General features: G+C 47.6%; 2 protein-coding genes across 2 annotated transcripts; both read left to right on the top strand.

Moving 5' to 3' along the window:
- On the top strand, positions 1–3,941 carry LOC142767331 (uncharacterized). The gene is made up of 2 exons (XM_075868816.1): positions 1–716; positions 1,476–3,941. The coding sequence occupies exons 1-2, from the start codon at positions 253–255 to the stop codon at positions 3,103–3,105; spliced, it is 2,094 nt and encodes a 697-aa protein (XP_075724931.1). The 5' UTR covers positions 1–252; the 3' UTR covers positions 3,106–3,941.
- Positions 3,942–8,403: 4,462 nt separating this feature from the next.
- On the top strand, positions 8,404–15,330 carry LOC119179973 (uncharacterized). Its single transcript, XM_037431103.2, has 2 exons — positions 8,404–9,088; positions 13,335–15,330. The coding sequence occupies exons 1-2, from the start codon at positions 8,616–8,618 to the stop codon at positions 14,911–14,913; spliced, it is 2,052 nt and encodes a 683-aa protein (XP_037287000.2). The 5' UTR covers positions 8,404–8,615; the 3' UTR covers positions 14,914–15,330.
- Positions 15,331–21,707: the final 6,377 nt, after the last annotated feature.

The following is a 21,707-nucleotide window of genomic DNA, read 5'->3' as shown; positions in this document are numbered from 1 at the left end:
GATGCGTGGCTTCAGATAGTTCCACGGTACGCATGCGATGCCACCAAATGATGAATTATTAGATGTGGGCTATCCCCTACGAAGCGTAGTCGATATGCCTCGCCGGTATGATCCAGAAAGCAGCACTCGAGCGTGGCGAGCTCCGCGCGTATAAGGACTAGGGATAGCTGTGGTCTGGTTTCTCGCTCGGCCGCCTTTTTTTTCTCGAGCAGCGCAAGGGCGTTTCCTCCAGTGGCTAACGACCATCACGGCATGGGCCACAGGAAACAGATCAGGGAGGAACAGCAGCCTTTCGATGACCGTGACTTCCCAGGACTGAACCTGAACATTCCTTGCAGCGCTCGAGGTGGTGACGACGATGGCCGCAGCATTCCGACGTCCTTCTGTCACATCCTCAATTGTCTCTCCCGTTGGAACCGCTTGCTATGGCACGTTGGCTTGCAGTTGCGAGAGCTCCGTGGTCCAGGCAAGCTGTCTTTGGTACGGCTAGTCTACGGAGGCAGTGGCGGCGACAGGCAGCGAGCGTGCAGTCGCAGCGCGCGGATTATCTTCCACGTCCTCCTTGCTCGGCACAGCTGCGTCGAGAGCCTGCACCTCGACGACGTCCTCATCGAAGGCAGCGGACTCGGCGAGTACCGGGAGTGCGTCGTCTCGCCGCTCTGGGAAAACACGAGCTTACGGACGTTGTTTCTCGGCAGTCTGTTCAGCGACTACAGGTCAGTACGCTCTGCTTGCTTTGTCAGCGCTTAATTCATTGGCCGCCTGTTGTCTAATTAGTAGAGGCTGAAAGCGTCTGTTATTTGGATTCGTTAGGTTCGCCTAGCCACACCGTAGATGTCCTTAGATAATTCTGGCTCGTGAAAGCCAAGGTACCAACGAACTACGCTTGTAAATTGATGCGATCCATTTTAAAGAGCTTCAGGAATGGCTTGTGCATGCATGCTATCGGCGGTCGTCGTGTGTGGGTACTGTTCTGTCAGCTCGTCATTTCTAACCAGAACTCCAGCCTACAGATTAGGCAGGGCAAGTCGCTGGATATCAGTGATAATCTGCTGCTATTCTTGAGCAGCGCAGCGTCATTTTCAGCCGAGCAGTGGCGCAGGGCTCAACCCTGTCAAGTTAAGAGTGAAAGTTAAGTCGAGGAGCGTTTGTGAACACGGGGGCAAGGGTTCAACACAGGTACCGAGGATTTGCTCCTTTTTTCCTCAAGAGCATTATTTCAGTGAAAGATTCGTTCCGCTTAAAGATAGTCTTGAGTAAAACATTGAAATGAAAAATTAGTGAACATAAGGTGTCTGGATAGCCAATAATCTTGTCAAGTGGTCTTGACTTTTTAAGGGCAGTTACATCCCTGACGACAAGTCGACTTGCGTGTTCAAGAAACTTCTGTCTGTTCGAGCTTCCACTTTAACCTGAACTCAGTCGGCTCAGTACAGCTTTAGCACATTCAACCACACTGCCGCCATTTTGTGCAGGAGCATTCGAGGAGATCTCTTCAGAACCATCTTCACGATGAGAAACCTGCGAGAGCTTGTCGTCCTGGGCCGCAGCGCGGCGCCCTTGGTCTTGGTGGACTCAATTTGTCTGCTTCTTGTGAACACGACGTGCCTGACCACTCTGTCGATGCCAGGCCTCGTGTTCAACGAGCAAAGTGGAAAAATCTTGATCATCGCACTACAACGAAATGACACGGTTGAGAATCTGTCCCTACACGGCAGCATCGTGCAGTCGTACCTGCGAAGCGGACTTTCCCGATTCTCACGCTTTTTGAGCAACACCCTGCAGCTAACAAGCCTGAGCGTGGAAGGCGAGGCTGCGGATCCCGAGAGAACATACGTGGATCTCCTCGCCATTATTGCCCCACTGGTCGTCCGCGGGAAACTTAAGAAGCTGCGTCTCGCTGGCTATCTGCTAAACTCCAGTTGCGCGATCCTCTTCGCTGGCCTCGTGTCTCGGACAGATGGGAGCCTGGAAAGCCTCGACATCAGCGGCTGTCGGTGGCAACCCAAGCCTTCGCCCGAACGCGGAGGCAACGCTGGACCTAAGGACGGCCAGCAAACGTATCGTCGCGCACTCATCCAGTCAACATGTGCCTGGATTTGGGCTTTCGACCACACCGCGCGAATGAAACTGTCCTTCTTAGCGCTAAGCATCCGCGGCTTGAGGCCGCAGGATCTGTGGCCTCTTTTCATCACCGCCATCGGCATCAAATCCCTACAGGTCATCTCGCTGAGAGACGTGCCACGTCAATTTCTGAGCCTGGTTTGCCGTGCGATCCGGGAAACCGGAATGACTGGTCGAGTCCGGCTTGAAGGCCTTCACCACGTCGACTACGCGGCGCTAGTCGAGCTTCGAGAGTTTCCCCAAGTGTTACGTGAGGTGGGTGTTGGCTCGGTCGGATGCTCGAGTCCGAAGTTGTTTGGGGACACGGTCCGCTTGGCTTGTGCTTGGTACCCCATTACTGCGTTCAAGCTTCTCCTCACGCAGGAAGTCCTATCCGACGTCAGCACGATTCACAAGCTGAGCAAGTGCTTGAGAAGTACTGCCACGCTAAGGGAACTCGTTCTCATTGGTTACGACCGGCCGGATCTCGAGCATACCCTTAGACCTGGAAGTGACCCTCACAGCATTCTTCTCGACGCGATCTTCGCTAACGAAGGCATTCAAGAGCTGCGCCTTAACGGTTTTCGCTTGGGTCAGGACAACTTGTGGTTTCTAGCCGAGAAACTTGTCACCAGCGAGACGCTGTACGGATTCTTCTTCGCGTCCTGGGACCCGAACGAAAACGATCTGCTTGTGCAGCTTCTCGCCGCGGACATACGTGAGAACGACTTTATCGTCTACTTGCGTGTGGCGGAATCCGCGAGTGGTGCCAGGGAGCGTGAGAGATTCATCATCGATGATGTCATCGGTCGCAACCTGGGATACATTACGTGCGCTGCCTACCGTGTCGTCCACGACACAGACTTGCCGCGTTGCGTGATTTCTCATGGGGTCGTCTCGGAAAGTCCTTTCCTGTGGAAGGGAGTCCAGCAGCTCAGAAAAAAGCTGAAAGATACGTGTGCTTTGGAAAGCGTTTTGGAAGAGTCGTACAGCGGTCAATAGACATGTGAATATCGCTGGAACGGCATGCATGCTGTACTTAAGGCTCCTTCAAAATAGGTGTACGCGATGAATGTCGTTCGTGCAATCACCAGGGCACCGTTCCAGTGTTCTATACTATTCTGTTCACTTCTGTACCCACTGTTGTGCTTGATGGCTCATGTTCGAGAAAAGAAAGTAAACATGGTGCCAAAAGCGCAACTAAGCCCGTAGATGAAGGATAATATTGACTGCACGATTGGTCTTCCTGATGCTCTTCCTAGAGAGCTGATTCTGTACTCTCTGCATGTTTCTTGATCTCTGTGCCGTTCATCACTGCAGATACGAATGCTATATATGAAATCACCCAGCATATTTTATAGCATTCGCTTGTGTTCCTGCGTGGTCGTGTTTTTGACAAAACGTTTACTGTTTATTCGTTCTTATTGTTAGGAGTGTTTTACAATTTTTTAGCAAAACTCGCCAGTAGTGACGAAGAGAACAGCCTGTGTTCTCGGACGCTATTCACACAGACATAATTTACCCTTGGTCTCGTAGCCATCCGTCCAGTGACATCGTTTGTCGTTTTTGAGTTTACTTTTTATATCTGTATAGTAGTTTCCCCAGAAATGAAACCCATGGTTTGTACTGACGTAACTTGCTCGCAAGGGTGGTGTCAGGAGTTACTCATTAGTGCTCCAAATTAGCTTTCACAAGTCTTAAAAAAAGTATCACTCATGTTCATTGCCACTACCTGGTCACCTTTTTCATGTATGCCAAATCATGTTTTGTATTTGACGATGTGAGACTCTCACAAAATTTTTAAGTATTTGGAAATAAATGTGCTTATCAGCTTAGTATACTTGCCTCTGTTACAGTTATTTCTAAAAGAATGCTTGGCTGCACGGAGAGTTTCACGCTGTGCCTGGAATGGTGCTGATGTCTTCGCTCCGTAACTGCGGTCTCAAATGGTGCGGGCCAGCTGTGATGCATCGATATTAGAGATTTCTTGATAAAAGGCGGCTCTGTCAAATCTATATCCATGTGACACGAACCGCCCACGAGTTCGCTTGGCTTGCGCGGGCTTTGTTTCTGCGATTGACACAGCTCATTTCAGAATGCAGGCTGGAAAAGAAACTAAATTTCGTGTAGTGCCGAAAAGCCACAAAAGCAATAATATATACCACATGTCTTCCTCGTTTCGCACTCCTAAAACGCGCTTTCACGAACACCCGACTCTCCCTTGAATCGAGGTTGAATTATGGCCACAGAAGCCGCATTTTCGACGGAGGCAAAAGTACTCGAGACTTGTGCTGCCATCTAGGCACACTCTAACGAAACATAGGTGATCGAAGTTTTCGGAGCCCTCCGGTACGGCGACTCTCACAATAAGGTTGTGTTGGGACGTTAAAAACTAGCTAATAAAGTACCTTTGATGTAACCTTGCCGTAGTCCAGAGATCAGCCGTGCTGTTTTTTTTTTCTTCAGAAAAGTACGGTCGCTGAAGTTTTTAAAGGTAAAGCGATTTGTGAGAACATTTGGACGCATTGCATTGAACTTTGCCCAGTAATCATAAATTGCATTTGTTATGACCGCAACAGTAGCTGTATAGAGTAATCCATGGTGGATTCGTGTTGACCGTGCTCGGCTGGAGAACCGAAATTGCGAATTCGATACGGCAGTGACGGTCGATATGAACTGATAGAGGGCCGTGCACTGTGCGGTGGCAGAGACCGTTGAGGAACGCCCGATGGTTGAAATTCGTGGAGTCCCCCACCCTACGGCATCTCTCATGAACACACAGGGGCATTGGCACGTAAAAAACAGGAAATATTACGTTCTGTCCATAAATTAAGCTAATGGCACAATGATTGCAATCACTATACACGCCTCTAAAATAGATAGCCAAATACAAAGAATCACCATCACTTTCTGAAGCCGTATCTGCCAGCTAACTAATTATTTTCATAGTTGTGTAAAAAAAATTGAATGTTTCATAAAACTCCTAACGTGACATGTTCAAGCAACCCTGTAAAAGGGTATACAGATGTTAACACTTGTCGCGTTGTTGATGCCCGCCTTATGGGATATATTCGTCACCCACCCCTACAGATAAATGGCTAGAACGAGGCACTACCAAGCTCGAGTTTGTGGGTTTGATGCCAGACAAGTGGCAACATTTCCCCGAGGACGAAATGTGGGAGAACCTCTGGCAATAAACATTTACCCCAAGCGCCTACTACAACGTGCCTGCGTCAGCAAGCCGGTTTTGTGCGCGGCTGTCATCGCATAGCACATATGTAATTTACAACCTTCGGAAGGGCGTTTATAGGCCGGCATAAGCTTGAGCTCGTTGGCTGGGTTTCATAGCAGGAAGCAGTGCAGATACACGGTCGAGAAAGACTGACGGGACATGGCTCCCGTTAAGAATATATGAGCGTTTATTTCGTTGGTGGACAAGTATGTACACTTTTTGGGAAATGGAAATAACAAAAAAGTGTGGGGGGCGGGCGGGAATGAGAGAGCTCAACCCATGGGTGCCACTTAGTCCATGACGATGCAATGACTAGCCCGAATGGTATGACCCACCTGGTCGCTCATCAACCATCGCAAGGCGCTTGCTCCGTGATATCGCGCATGCGAGCGATAAAGATAAGACACGCTTTTGCGCACTCAGAAAATTTCTCGGTGCGTGTGACAGTCGGATGACAAATGAAGCATCGGTGGTTCTTTCAGATATTTCAGCACATGTTTTCTCAGACGCCTTCGTGACTGATGACTCATTAACACTGAGCGTTCCGGCCGCACAAAAGGGCTCCAAATTCGATTCGGCGGCGGCGAGATCCGCCGAACGGGCCCTCTCCGCACCGATCGCTCGATTTTCATGGTGTCTGCCACCGGATCGGCTCGCCGTGAACGAATAGGAGCACTAGCCGGGGTACTTGAAAAAAAAAAAGAGTGCTGCCAAGCCTGCCTCGCTTGTCATGTCGCATTGCACGTAACTTAATGTAACGAAATATCCGATGGAGGCGGAAATGTTGTAGGCCCGTGTGCTAAGATTTGGGTGCACGTTAAAGAACCCCAGGTGGTCGAAATTTCCGGAGCCCTCCACTACGGCGTCTTTTATAATCATATGCTGGTTTTGGGACGTTAAAACCCACATATCAATCAATCAATGTAACGAAATAGAATTTAGCTCACTTTGTGTAGTATTTCTCGTCCCGATCTCGTGGAAGAGGAAGCAGTTGGCGTAGCCGAGCTTATCGTGGTCTTGCATGACAAGACGAATACGCCAGCACCGCTGGCGTCGACGATTTTTTTTTTGGTTCATGCATTACAAGACAGCGGCTTGCCAGCTAAGTAAGCAGTACTGCTTCTGCGTGCTAAGTTGTCAGTGAAGCCGTTTAAAGGGGCCCTGGAACACTTTTTTGAGCTACCATGCGATTAATTCACTGGAAGAGCTTATTGCCTCATAAATTCAACGCCGCAAAAATTTTAAGAATCCGTCCAGTGCGAGTGGAGTTACAAAGAGTTGTCGCATGCTGCAATTTCATTCTCTCTTTTCTCGTCCCGACGAAAGCGCTGGAAGCTAAGCAGGAAGGGACGGCAGGGCTGCAGAAGAACGTCACGCGCGCTTCGCGACCTTGAGCACTTTTTTCTTTGAACGCGTGGCTTTTTCAGTGTGATCGTGCATGCACGCGTAGACAAGCAGCGGCCTCCCGTGGCGATCTCTGTAACGAGCGGGCGTGTCATGTTAAAATCAGCCAATGGCTCATAGATGGGTCGTTTACGTATGATTTTTGGGCATATAACGTGATTTGTCGAGGGAAAAGAAAGCAAGTTTTTGGCTGACTTTGATAATTTATCGTCAATTCCAGACCACGTGCTGTGCTATATTATTCCGTTCGCGTGTTGCCGGGAGCCTCTAATACTGATCGGCAGCGTTCTCTGGCCATGCTCCAAAAAGTGTTGCAGGGCCCCTTTAAAGAAGTGAAAGCTATAGCGCTCTAATAATCGGAGTGTACCCAACCTGATTTCAATACAGTCTGGCGTAGCGTTGTTGGCATCCCCCGTCTGTGAGCCGCGGAGGGCATCCATCCCGCGTTCGCCCCGTGGTTCATTGCTCAGTCGGCTGATGGCGCTCTGTAGCTATTCGGGGGTGCGGCGCGCGTCCAGTGGTGAACGACGGTGTGTTTTGGTAGAGAATCCCACTCGCTGTAAAAAGCGGATGCTCCAGTGTGAACTAAGCGTAAATGTTGTAGCGAAGATGATATGGTCCGCCTCGGTCAGTCAGTGACTACGGCGCTCGGCTGCTGATCCGAAGGTCGTGGGTTTGATCCGTACTGTGGCGGTAGCAGCTACGATGAAGGTGAAATGGTATATGAGGCACACGTACACTCTGCAATGTTACACGTTACAGAACAGCGGATGGTCCAAATTTACGACGCACTCTTGAACGGTGTCCTTCATTGCAATATCGCGGTTTTGAAATGTAAAACCCTACATATTATAGTAAAGTTTAAATTATGCTCGCTGTAACGATTCACACTAACGCTATTGTTGAATCCCGTGCTGTTGACTTTAATTCTTGCGAGAATCACACGAAATCATAGGAAAAGTACGTTCTGGCAGCAGTTGGCTTGTTGCTTCGCGATGGTTTCCATTGTTGCCCGTAGGGTATCCTGCAGGGTGTCGCGCTTGAAATATCGAAGACGCGGGTTGTACTTCCGGACACAACAACTTTAAAAGGAGCTGCGTACGTGAATTTTTATGAATAGTAAACAAACCCCACCCCCCATGTTTCAGGTTGTTACGATGTCGTCCTCTGTGATGTGACTGTATATCGTATCATGATTTCGGCACTCAAATACCCTCCTAATTTCATTTTATTGCGAATTATCACAGATGCAAGGAGGATGCCTTCATTGTGATATACCATCTTTCCTCGCAGGTTTAGAAATAATTTGTGTTGATCGATTCTTGCCAGGACCATTGAGAGGTACTAATTTGTAGCTATTTATATGCAAAGCGAAGAAAGGGACATTTTTCACACAAAAAAGATAGCTCTTAGCAGCCTTGTCACGTTGGCTAGCCTCTGCATCATTGTATTTTTTTACTTGTTCCTGTCTCATCGACAACATTCCTTACAGTATACTAGCGGGCAGTCACGTGGTATAAATGACAAGAAAGTCGTACAATAGGATTCGTATCTGATTTATTTGTTTCCGCGATGCCACGGAGCCAAAGAAAAGTTTCTCGTTCTTCAACGATAAAAGTTGCACGATCAATCCAACGCTTGCCCAAAAGAGCAACGACTGAGATGTATTCAAGCGATAATAAGCAGCTTCATATCTGATGTGATGTCAAGCCCTGGGGACAAGCTTTGCCACATTCCGCTTTCGTTCAGTGAAATAATTGGCATAGAAGCTTAGCATTGAGAAACGGCGTGGTCTAGCTGTGTGCGCTAAGCGTCTTCACTTTCAAGTACAAGGGTCTCAGTAATTAACGGCCGCCTTGTTGCCTGCAAAACGGATATGAGCCAAAAAATAAGCATCGGAACAGAAGAAATAGATCTTGACGAACTCGACCGACGCATTCCGGAACTAGGCCTGAACGTCCCTTGCTGCGCGAAAGGTGGCGATGGCGAAGACGGCGTTAGTGGTCCGTCGTCGTCCCTCTGTCATGTCTTCGATAACCTGTCCAGCTGGAATTACGTCCTGTGGCACGTCGGCTTACAGCTGCGAGAATTCCGGGTTCCCGGTAGACTTTCGCTGGAACTAGTTGTCTACAAGGACGGTGGCGGCTGCGCACACCAGGCGCGCACCCGTGACGCGAGGATTCTGTTTCACGTCCTCCTGGTACGGCACGGCTGCGTCGAGAGCCTGCACCTGGACGAAGCCCTCGTGGAAGGCGCTGGACTCGGCGAGTGCCGGGAGTTGGTCGTCTCGGCCCTTCGCCAAAACACGAGCCTCCAAGCGTTGACCGTCTGGCGGCTTTGCGAGTACACGTGAGTACAACCCGAAACGCTGTTCCTGGAATGCAAGAGGGACTTGTGGCCGGTGTAGTCTGTACGGCTGCTTAATCGCGGGAGGTGCAGGATTCCACTTTTATATACGCGAGTTGGGCTGCTTGGTGCGAATAGACCTGAAACATAAGTGACTAGTGCGGAAAAAAATACACGGTGAAGAAAGTGGAGAGGATCTGCCACTGATGTGTCTAGCAAGTGCTGCAAGCAGATTACGTGAGAAAAGGTGTCCAAGCCCCGTATTCTAAAACGTCCCTTCACTCAACGCTTCCCCTTCACTTGAGAAAACCGATTGGAGCGCTGTCTCTAGGCACGGCAATATACTGCATATCAGCGATAGTCTACTGGGATTCTTCAGTAGCGCAGCGTCGTTTTCAGCTGAGCGGTAGCGCAGTGCTCAACTCTGTCAAGTGAAGGCTGAAATTCGAGTCGAGGAGCGTTTGTGAATACGGGGGTTAGTGTTCCGTCGCTGGCTCTCGTAAATAAGTAATGCGCATACCTTGAAATGAATTTCATCATTTAACTCCTCGGTTAAGTGTGTATTGTGGGGATTAAAGAGGTTCAACCTTCAGTAGTAAATGCGGGCGCCCTCAGTGAGAATTTTTTTTTTCTGTGTGGGGCAGTTTTAATGTTGTACGTTTTTCAGCGAGTAATTATTCACGTGAAGTTAGCATTGCGTGCGGCCTATTTCCTTCGCATTCGTCTTTCATGCGTTAATGAGTTATGCTCAAAAAGTTCGTTTATACTTGTGTTACATCGCCTTGTGTTACTTCGCACACATTGAACCAGTGTGGGCCGCATATGACTAATCAAAGCAACCGGGCTGCTGACAGTCTTCGGGAATGCGTACGCGCAGGTCTTTTTTTTTTCGTGAAAGGCATTGGGTGCGGATACATGAAGAAAGAACAGCACCAGATAACGATAACACCGACTATCAACTGACACTGTGCTGAGCTGGCGAAAAATGCGGCAGACACAAAACGTATTTGTGCATTCTCGAGGATGGTAGCACAGTCTTCGAATCAGGCGATTGCGCATGTGTGCTCGAAGAAAAGCGACGTAGAGCTTCAATTTCTTTTCCATGCAAGCTAAACGAAGGCATCCTCATGGATGGGCTTTCACTACTGCCGATTTACTTGATCATACAAAACGTGTTTCTTCACTGCCGTGTCTTTTGAAACGGACTATTTACTGAACCAGGGAACGAGTTTGCAACCGCGACAGTGCAGACAGTGCAAAGATGATTCTCCGCCTAAGGAATGCTTATGCCCCATTATGATCTGTTTACTGCAACGACGCGTTTGACGTGCGAGCGGCTGCAGAGTCAAGCAACATTTTGAACTATACTCTTACTTCCGTCCGGAAACTTGTTGGTACGTTTCGCCACACAAATGTCAGTCCTACTTAACCGACTAATTCGTTCCCCAAACTGTCACAACTTATTGTTAGCCGAAGAAACGACGTTAACATTGTATGTACGACTGTCATTCATAAATCAACTGTGATGCATAAACGTGCCAGTACTTGGCCATGTACTTCTTTTCAGGCATGTTACGTGGCGCCGTGGGCTTCGAAATGTAAAACTTGGGGAACAATGGTACCATTCGATTTATTTTTCTGTCGCATGTAGCCGTGCATGCAGTTCTGATTTTTTTTAAAACTTTATGTTGCTACGAGAGCCGCTATCTGAAGCTGTGATAGTGGCAGTGATAAAAAAAAACGAACTTTTTTTGCTGAAGCGTTACAAGAAACTTTGGATATCACCAGGAACTCGTAAGTTGAATATCAAGACGTATGTGAGTGGAGCATATAGCTGTAGAAAGCACCACACTCAGCTCTTTTTTTATTTTGACACTTTGTTGCTGTTATTGTCCACCCATTAGCTGTGGCGCATACCCACTGCGGGGTGTTGGCCAAGAATTGCTGCTGCGCCATGCCACATGTGCGCCACGAGGCTCCTTGCGACGTCTTCGAGCGTTAGCCTTCCTAAAAATGACGCTGGCACCTCTTACTTTCCTTAGACCTCTACAATACAGAATTAATGTAATGCATAACGTCAACTCCTGCCTTGTTGCGATTTGTTTAGCCTCGTTTGAATACGGTGAAGTGATGAACGTTTCTAAACGTTCAGCTACATTAGCTACAGCAGGGAGTGTAACGAGTCTCTAACCCCCGTATTCTAGCACGCCCCTTCACTCATCGCTCCACCTTCACTTGAGAAAGCCGACAGGAGCGCCATCTCTAGGCAGGGAAAATCACTGCATATCAGTGGTAATTCGCTGCTATTCTTGAGTAGCGCAGCGTCATTTTCAGCCGAGCAGCGGCGGAGTGCGCAATTCTGTCAAGTAAAAGGAGCAAGTCGAGTCGAGGAGCGTTTGTGAATACGGGGGGTAAAAGAAGCGTAATATGAACGCAGAAAGCTGCGGCTCTCGTTTTGGGAATGTACTATTCCGCACGGCACGAAATAGCTTATGATTTTTTTTCGTGATCAATACTTGTAAACTAGCCTAGCTTTCACTCGTTGAGGCCTTCCTAGTTTGTGTATTTCAAGCTGCATTTTTTCAGTTGATTTCGATTTATATAGCAGAACATGTGCTCATTATTCTTACGCACAAAAAATATGTTCACGCTCAAATGTAGCTCTATCAATTCATGGATAGAATGCCATTGCACAGTTTGTTGCCGCTATTAAGGAATTACCCGCCACGGTAGTCTAGTCGCTAAGGCACTCGATTGCTGACCTGCAGGGTGCGGGATCTATAATTGTGGCCGCGGCGGCAGCGTTTTCGATGAAGGCTAAAATGCTTGAGGCCCACGTGCTTAAACTTAGGTGTACGTTAATAAAACACCAGATGTTCGAAATTCGCGGAACCCTCCACTACGGTACGGTAGTTCTGAGGCGATAAACCCCATCAATCATTAATAAGGAATTGATTTTTTTATCGAGTGGCCGTACTAGTTGACCCTAATGAGCGTACTGAAATGCTAAAGCTGATGAATAAGTGAAGCATCTCTATAAAACTTTACTGCCAAGTCTGATTCTATGATATTTTGGACGTGTGGCATGTTTTTGTGGAAATACATGAGCGCACAAGGTAGAAGGAAAAACACTTGACAGGAAATACGCTCAACTTACAACCGAACTTTTATTAGAAAACAATCATTGCACGAGAACACAAACGCGCAGGCGCAACCAACTATCACTTCAAGGTACCACACCTCATGCTACTCCCCCCAAAGAAAAGACGGTAAACGTTTATCTACTTCAACAGCTTAAAAAAGACACATCAATTTCACTTAGTGCTACCGAAGGAACACTGAAAGGGGGGAGGGGGTTGGGTGGCACCTTGAGGTGATATATAGTTGGTTGCGCCTGCGCGTTTTTGTTCTCGTGCAATGAATGTTTTTTTTAAGTTCATAATCATATAGTGATTTTGGGACGTTAAACCCCACATATCAATCAATCAATCAACTGTAAGTTGAGCGTCTTTCCTGTCAAGCTTCTACCTTGTGCGCTCACATATTTCCACATTATGTTGTACCGACTGGCCCAGCATTGCACTTTATTGGCATGTTTTGTAACGTTTAGGTAATCAGTTCCGCAGGTGTATGCTGTGTTTGCGCATTATGCAGTCGTACCATCACACTACTAACATATTCCACAGTATATGGGTGGTCGCGTCAGGCGCAACCACTGGACAGTAAAAGCAACAGTAGTGTTTTACTATGGGATCAGAAACGCAGTCGAAGATAGCAGAGCGTTACAAAGAGTGACGAAGTGAAAAACTTTGCCGGATAGAAATTAAATCAGCTCGCAGAGATCATAATAAACTGCAGATAACTTAGAGAGGCCTTGATTATATCGTAGACATAAGTAGGCGGAGAATGAAGATGGTTATATTTTTCACTGTGAAGCTTGTAGTTGGTTTATGAATGTCAGGGGCCTGTGTACTGTGCGATGTCAGTGCACGACAAATAACACCGAATGGTCAAAATTTCCGAAGCCCTGCGCTACGGTGTCTCTGTCATATCGGGGTTTTGGGACGTAAAACCCGACATATTACCATTATTGGCTGTTTGAATGAACTCCGCGTTTGTTATCCCTCTCAATGTGATGTCTACTTCAGTGCAATTAGTGTGTACAAATGAAAGAAAAGTTAGTTAGGCACACTGTTTTCCCTGTCAGATACACTTATCCTGCCGAAATTTGCCATTTTTCTACCCACAGAAGCGTCCGTTCGGACCTGTTTGAAGCCATTGGCACTATGACGAACCTGCGTGAGCTGGCGCTGGACAGCACCTTACCGCGTTTGTTTGTTCAGGACGCTCTTTGTCCGCTTCTTGTGGACACCACGTGTCTGACAACCCTGTCAACAGTGGGGATCTTTCACGACGACGAAACCGGTAAGCGTCTAAGCGACGCACTCCTGCGCAACGAAACTGTCGAGACATTGTCTGTTCAATATAGCATCCTGAATACGGGCCAGGATAACGAACGTTCCGTATTCTGTGACTTCCTGGCCAACAGCACACGGCTAACCTCTCTGAGCGTGCAAGGCGAACCCGGGTGTCCCTACTTCACCGACCCCATTATCAAAAGCATCGTCTCACCCCTCTTCTTCAGCACCAGGCTCCGTAAGCTCCGACTATGCAGCTTCCGGTTATCGCCCGACTGCGCGGCTCTGCTGGCTTATCTCGTTTCCCGACAAGGTTGCCTCGAGATTCTGGACATAGGCGACTGTCTCTGGAGCCCCAAGGACTGGCTGCAACGATGCTCGACCGGTATACCTGCAGACGATGACCAAACTTGTCTCTGGATGGAGATGTTCGATTTTACGGCGCCGGTTCAACTCTCTTTTATGGCCCTCAGTTACGATGAACTCAAGCTGAACGAACTGCGGGATCTGTTGAACACCGCCGTTGCCATCGAGTCTCTCAAAGCAGTATCGCTGAGAAAGGTGCCGTTGGACGAACTGAAGGCAGTCTGCCGAGTCATCAGGGAGGCCGGAATGCTTAGCCGGGTCCACATAGAGGAGGTCTACTACGTCGATTCTTCTACGCTATCTAATCTTCAAGAGTATCCGGAGGCGTTATCTAAGGTGGTGATCAGGTCCTTCGCCGAGACGGGTCCACAAGCGTTTGCAGAAGCAGTCCAGCTAGCCTGCTACTGCTATCGGGTCACCATGCTCGAACTCCAGCTGGCTCGGGGATTCCTCTCAAACGTCCTGGCTTTCCGCAAGCTGAGCGAGTACTTGAGCACCGCTGTATCGCTAAGGCAGCTTTCGCTAACAGGACGTGACGAAGCGCATCTCGGCCGTACTCTTAGATCGGCAAAGCAACCTTACAGCGTACTCCTCGACTTAATCTTCAAGAACTCGGCGATCAGAATTCTGCGGATAACTGATTTCTACGTGGGCGAGGAGAACTTGCGTTTCCTGGCTGACGAAGTTTGTGCCAGCAAGACCCTGTGTTGGCTCATCTTCTCATCCGTGGACAACGCAGAAAACGACACGTTCGTTCGGTTGATAGCCGCCAAGTTTCGCGATAACGTGACCATGTCTTATTTGAATGTCCTGGAACGCACAGACTGTGTGGACGATGAGTGGTTCGTCATTGAAGACGTCATCAGCCGCAATACTGGACACCTGACGTGCGCCGCGCACTATATTTTAGGAAAGGACCGCTCCCCGCGCTGCGCGGATGCCTTCGAGATTGTTCGAGGCACGAATGCTCTCATGAGTAGAGTCGACAACCTCAAGCAACAGGTCAAAGGCACGGGCATATTTCCAAAGACATCCGATCTTTAGACCCGTATAGGAGAATTATGAGGGTAGGGTCGCGTTTTGAGCAAGCCTAACAAGACGAAAAGGACAGTCATGTTCTTTGATACCGTAAAAGTACATTTAATTTCATCAGTTACCATTGTCAGAATTCTCATATGGCTTTGTTTTTAGGTACTTTGTTGTGCGCATTGTAGGTAGAAAAGAAGAAAAATGTCAGAATTCGCCTATCATACGAACCTGCTTTCGTTACGACAATATGAACCACAAGTGCTTCATTAGTATTGCGTTTTAATTTTTATAGGCATGTCTTGTGACCAAATCTCTTGCTCATGTTCATTACTCTTACTGGCTTCACATTTATCTCGGACATGTAAATGTTTTAAATTTGACATTGCCTCTTCTTTTATGATGTCATTTGAATAAACTGAGTGCTGCTATCAACGTGCCTGTGGGGCAGTTTATTTTGCATTAAGTCTTGGTGAAACGGAGACTTTAACCTGATCGCGAAAATCCCGGAAAGCCACGTACTCTCATGTAGTCTTTGATTCACCCGAATGCTCTCTGATGCTTCTTTCTGAACATTACGTAAATTAAACTTGCCACTGTGATTACGTATCCCTTATAACGCGATAGCGTGGAAAGGCTCGTTTCGCAGCAATTCCGACGTCTGTGTCGGCGTCGTTGGTTGCGAGCGAAAAATCATCTTATGCGGGACCGAAAAATCGAGAATCATGCCAATAAAAAAGTGATAAAAAATCTTTGAGCACAGTGGGGACCGAACCAGGGTTGTTTACCCAAGGGGAAATCGAACCCGGTTGTTTACAAGGCAAGCGAATGTTCTGCCACACTGCGATGTCTCTGCTTGTGAAAACAGTGAAAGTGGCTTTCATGTTTCACAAACACACGCTTCCGGTACGCATGCTTCACAATGCAATATGAAATGTTGCAGTTACATTGAGTGGTACAAGCGACCATTGCCAACGGTGTCGGCATATGTGAATATCATAATGGCTCCGTGGTTGAAAGCCGCTACCCCACTACAAAAGGCGCACACGCTACTGCGCCTATTCCCTTTAAGGAGCCCTCCAACACTTTTGAAGCACATATATTTTGTATGTGTTTGGCATAGACCGATGGCCGGGGATAATTTTAGTACAGGTCAAAGCACCGATATCATATCATTTAGTATATTAATCGTGCAATAAAGTCACCTCATTGCTGCCGACCGCGTCGGCGCACAGTGGCGCTCGCTAGAACTACGCGGGCGGAAATGACGACGATTAGCGCAGCCTATCACAGGATGTGTAAAGCCTCGCTCCGAAGCAAAAGGACCTGCTTGAGTTCTTACAAGTCGGGGAGGCTCATTTCTACCATCTTTATTCAGCTGTTCGACCGCGTAAACAAAACGGCGTGGTCAGGCACCATGTTGCCTGTTGCTATAACAACAGCGTAATAAACACATTTGACTGAACAGGCAACAATGGTGTACGAGCTTCCTCTATTTGAGAGCTTTCAGCCCGTGTCATTGGAGGACTCCTGCAACGTGAAACAGGAAGTGAAAAGTGGTCATGTCACCCCGCGAAATTTGAGTAGAGGGTAGGCTTTTTTTCTTGTAGTTTGAATTTTTTAAACTGAACAACTTTGTGCTGCGTGCCGCTATTGCTGCCGTTCTTGCTGCACTGATTTTTCCGTGCGTCATTCTATACAGTCCACGAGTGAAAAGTGGGGGGTTGAAAAGTGTTCGAGGGCCCGTTTAAGGCCACGTAGTGGGTGCATAGAAAATTCGAAGAGGTTTCATGCACTCAGTGCTTCAAGTGCGCACTAGAGACGGCACGTCGTGATCGCGTTCAACTCCTAAAGGCAAAGATTTAGGATTCCCTATTTTTTGTGTATGATGCTTTAAGATACATTTGCGCACAGTTCTTCGTTAGCGCTTATGTTGATTCTTCCTCAATCTTAGATTCGTTTTCTCGCGTCAACTCACTGTATCGTGCACTGGCTCTTGAAGACACCTCTTTCATCCGGTTTTGCATTGTCTTTTGTGACTATCGCTGGCAAAGAACTGATTTTACTTTGCTTTGTGCGTCGTGTACACGCGCCAGTCGAGAAGACAGCGTGTAGCCGGAAAGCGATTGATCTTGAGAGGATGAACGCTTAGCGTTGATACTATGCACTTGTTTTGTAAAGAAATAAGTGGTTTGGAGGACATAGCACCTGCCGTATAGGTAGTGAATACGAGAAAAAACTGCTCTCTTGTCCTTAAATTCACACTATTTAAAGGGTCATTTAAGGTAAGACCTAATCCTTTGAAGCGACGTCTTCATTGGAATTGCAAGAATGTACAGTACTCGCGAATCAAACAGGCCATCATTTTTTGTAGCAGAATGATTGCTGTGGAGTTCACCGAGATACCCACGTCTTGTCGCGATGGAACTGGTACCTAAGGATTTTGTCGACTGGGATCTATGCGATAGAGTTGAAACTACACCAATATGACTATAACGGAAGACGGAGGAAACGAAAATATGCGTGTTACTTTGCCTTAAAATTGTTCCATTCCAATCCGTGAGTACTGCACAAAGATAAAATTGGTGCAGCCGAACTTACACGTCTTGATCTGGTTCTCTGCGTAACTTTGGGATTTTTTTTCGCGAAGGCCGCTGCTAATAAAGTCACATGATTGGAAACCCAAATTATTGGTTTATGGAACTCAATATCCAATTGTTTTTCATGCGCCCAGGCTGATAAGCAAGTGGTTGCGCTGTTGGACACCTGATTCGCTTGCCCAGAGGACGCTCCGTCACCAGCCCCGCCTACTTGGCCATTGCGCGCAAACACTCGGGCCCCAGAGGTGACGTCACGGTCAACAGGGCACGCACCTTTTAGTTCTGAATAAAGCTGACGCGTGGGGGCGCCGCTACAAGCGCGTGACGCACATGTAGGGATTCGTGGTGCGTTGCCAAGCGAGGCTGCTGTACTTGAGTTGTTCGATGTAGTCCACAAAATGGTATGGCTGCAACAGCGAAAGGTGACTGTTATGGACTCTAATGGAACTTGCCATTACTTGCCATTGCTTTGTAGAACATAGGACCACTTCGCATTACTTCGTATCACCAGGGGCAACTAGGAACCGATTCGCACCACCACTTTATCCTTGCACCGATAGTGGAAGCTACGCCCACCTAGTTGCCCGTTCGTTTTATTAAACGGTTATTACTTATTTTGATCTGTCTGTAATGAATGTTACCAGCAATCAACAGCGACTTGTTCGCATCCAAAAAACGCACTCGTTGTAAGGTGTTACGTTTTATACACCCCTATATGAACGGCACCGCTGCAGTGGCCTAGTGGCTAAGGTACTCGGCTGTCGACCCGCAGGTCACGGGATCGAGTCCCGGCTGCGGTGGCTGCATTTTCGATGGAGGCGAAAATGCTGCAGGCTCGCGTGCTCAGATTTGGGTGCAAGTTAAAGAACCCCAGATGATCAAACTTTCCTGAGCCCTCCACCACGACGTCTGTCATGATCATATGGTGGTTTTGGGATGTTAAACCTCATGAAAAATTCCAACTCCTACATGAATTTGCGGCTGAGTGGAACAGTAACTGCAGTGCTAGCCAGCTTAAACGAAGGTGGTGGGTTCGAACTTCGCCGGGGAGGTCGCATTTGCATAAAGATGAAATGATTGAGGTACGCGCACTGTGAGATGTGATTGCACGTTAAAAAAAAAACACGCGATGATCATTATTTCTGAAGCCCTCCACTATGTCGTTTCTCACAGTCATACCATGTTTTTGGGTCTTCATACCCAATATATTATTACCCGTATATGAATTATAAGGTGCATAAACCGAAATGTTCCTTGAGGCGGCAACGCTATTGTCAGCAAGAAAACATTCTCGTCAGGGAAGCAACAAAAAATCGCTCGTGTTGTCTGCGTCAATAGTTCACCTAACATCACAAGTAACTTAGGGTTCAGTACTCGTCATGACTGCAAATTTAATAGGGCAGTCTCAGACAGTCGGTATATTCGTTCCGGACATTGAATACGATCTCGACATAGTCCCGAAGGAGTGTCAGAGTGAAAACACGGGTGAAGGAACCGAGCACACTGACGGAGTCGCTGACTTGACTGTAGTCTTCGTAGTCCACATCATACGCAGCGATGCCGTAGGCCAAGGTCAAGTGCGGCAGCCTCAGGCTGCAAAGCTGAGAAAAGAAATGATCCCGCGTGAAATGGCTGCGTGGCTAGCAAACGAGACAACGTGCAGTTACAAGATGTTTTTTGTAATTATTACAAATTATTGAAGCAGCGAGATGCGTTGCTGCTATGTAATTGACATTTCTTGTCACTACAGTCGAGGAGTGTTCTTTCACGTGAGTGTTTTAAGAACGAGGAGCTGAGGTGCTGCAACAAATGCGCGATTTTTTTGTTACTACGTATTACTGACGCAGTCACATCACTGCTGTTATGCAACTGACGTTTCTTGTCGCTAGACTATATAAGTGTATTCGGTCGCGAGTGTGTACTTTGAACAAGGAGCTGAAGTTTTATAAGAAATGCTTGTATGAATGAGCAAATGGGAATTTTAAAAATTCGTTTTTCGTTAGAGGGCCCATGACCCGGTCACTCAAGAGTTTGTAGTTTTGAACGAAAAAGAAGGACAAAGGACAAGAACAACAAGAGAGGAGGCAGGGAGGTTAACCAGGCACATGCCCGGTTTGCTACCCTACGCTGGGAGAAGGGGAAGTCTAAAGATGAGAGAGACAGGAAAGAGAAGAGAAAAAGACAAAGAAAATTGGTTAGTCAATGGGCTGACGCGTATGCAGTAGTGGCACTACACAAAAGTTAAAGGCGTTCGCATAGGCCCGTAGTCCTCAAAAAGTGCAAGAGGCCTTTGACTGCCTTTTGAGCCGACGAAGGATAAGGACGGTGCTCCTGCAGCATCTGCACAGTGTGAGGCTGATCGTTCACTTGTCGCAATACGTCGGAAAGCTGTTTTTTCTCGGGGGCGAATCGAGGGCAACGGCATAGCAGACATTTGATGTCTTCTTCGGTGCCGCAGACGTCTCATACCGCACTGTCCGTTGAAACTAGTCTAATATGCCGAGAACTAGTCTGTTATGCCAACACGGATATTAAAATTGGGCCATCAATATATTTCGGTGCAAAACAGGCAATGAACGTCGCCGGCTGTAAATCTCACCCACCGCCGGTGACCGCCATTTTGCGGTGGCACCTGTGACGTCATGTTCAGCAAGAGGTGGTGCTGTCGTCTTACACTCCAGCTTAAGCTACTGTAAATCGTCGAGTTTCATTTCTAAGCTGAAGAAAGCTAAAGTTCTCACATTTCACGCTCAGCTGGTTACGGAGCACTATCAATCGCTGGAATGAAGGCACTTGCACAGCCGGCTGCAATTGTTACCCCATGGCTCACGATAACGTCAGCGTTGCCCGACTCTCAGGCTACTCGTGTGTTGCTACAAATATTCAATAGTAATTTGTGTTCAACCCAACATGCAGCCAAAAATTCTGCTGTCCTTTGTGTCCAGATTCGGGTGCAGGTTAAGAACCCAGGTGGTCGAAATTTCCGGAGCCCTCCACTCGGGCATGTTTCATAATAATATCGTGGTATTGGGACGTTAAACTCTCTCTCTATATATATTAATCAATATTTGGGGCACCCTATAAACTACACAAGGTGACTGGAGGGATGACCACCGCCGCTGTGGCTAAGTTGGTTTTGAGAATCGCACGAGTTAATTTAAGCTCTTCATGTAATTATGGGTCTTCTGCACAACTCCATATTTATTTCCTGTCGAGCCTGATTAAACCTAGTGGTGAGTCACTGGTGAGGGTCTGTACTAAATACCTTTTCTTTTCCTATGTTCAACATTGTGAAACAGTGTTCAAATAACGCTGAGCTACGTTCCCAATTAAAAATTGAGTCAGCGTTCGACGTTCGCATTTTGGACCATGTTGGTGTTGTTGTCGAAGGAGAGTATCCGTCCATCGTCTTTGTTGAAATACTGTGTGCCCTGAAGTCCGGACATGTAGTGGGTGCCGACGCTGAAATTGGGGTCTACGCATGCCTAATGGAGCGAGTACGAAACAGATCGGAAACAGGACACACTGAAGCATATGCACAGTGGTGGAGTTATGCGATACGCATTGAAACCAGTCGCCCAAAAAGGAAGCACTCTTATTTTCAGTTATGAAGTCGAGCACGTTTTCTATGAGAAGTACGCTGTTGCTACTGTTGTTGCCATTGTTGAAGTTTACATTGTTGTTACAACCCCAATAAAAGTAATCCCGCAGACTATACTAGGCCTAGCAGGAGATGAAAAAAGCTGGATTGTTAGGCGCAAAAAAAAAATGTCAGGGTAGCCGAGCATTAAAGCGACGCACACTGAGGAATGAGCGAAGCTGCTGGCCTTGTTCTCGTCCTATCTCTCCTGCTCTGCCACACTTCTCTTTCCCAGCCCTTGCTGTGACCACTATTATATACATGACAACATCATCATTTACCATCTCCGCTTCTTTTCCTCTTCACTCTCATGACTCCTCCTCAACCCTACTTCATTTTCACTTCAATTTCGCAGCCTCATCCCCTCCTCAACTGCCTCTTCCTCCCCTTCGCTTCTATGTACCCTTTTCTTGTTGTGGCATACAAGGCTATGCTATGTCGTACCTTGTGGCCCTTCTCCTTTCTCTCCTCCACATCCCCTCCTCACAGCTCTTCACCCTCACTATCCTTTCTCATACTTGCTATACAATACGCTATATATAGCTACGCTGTGCTTACACTTCCCCTGGTGA

The sequence above is a fragment of the Rhipicephalus microplus genome, chromosome 7 (genome assembly GCF_043290135.1).
Source record: "Rhipicephalus microplus isolate Deutch F79 chromosome 7, USDA_Rmic, whole genome shotgun sequence".
NCBI classification, from domain to species: Eukaryota; Metazoa; Arthropoda; class Arachnida; order Ixodida; family Ixodidae; genus Rhipicephalus; species Rhipicephalus microplus.
Note: the sequence above shows the minus strand (reverse complement) of the source record. Positions and strands in the feature narration are given on the sequence as shown.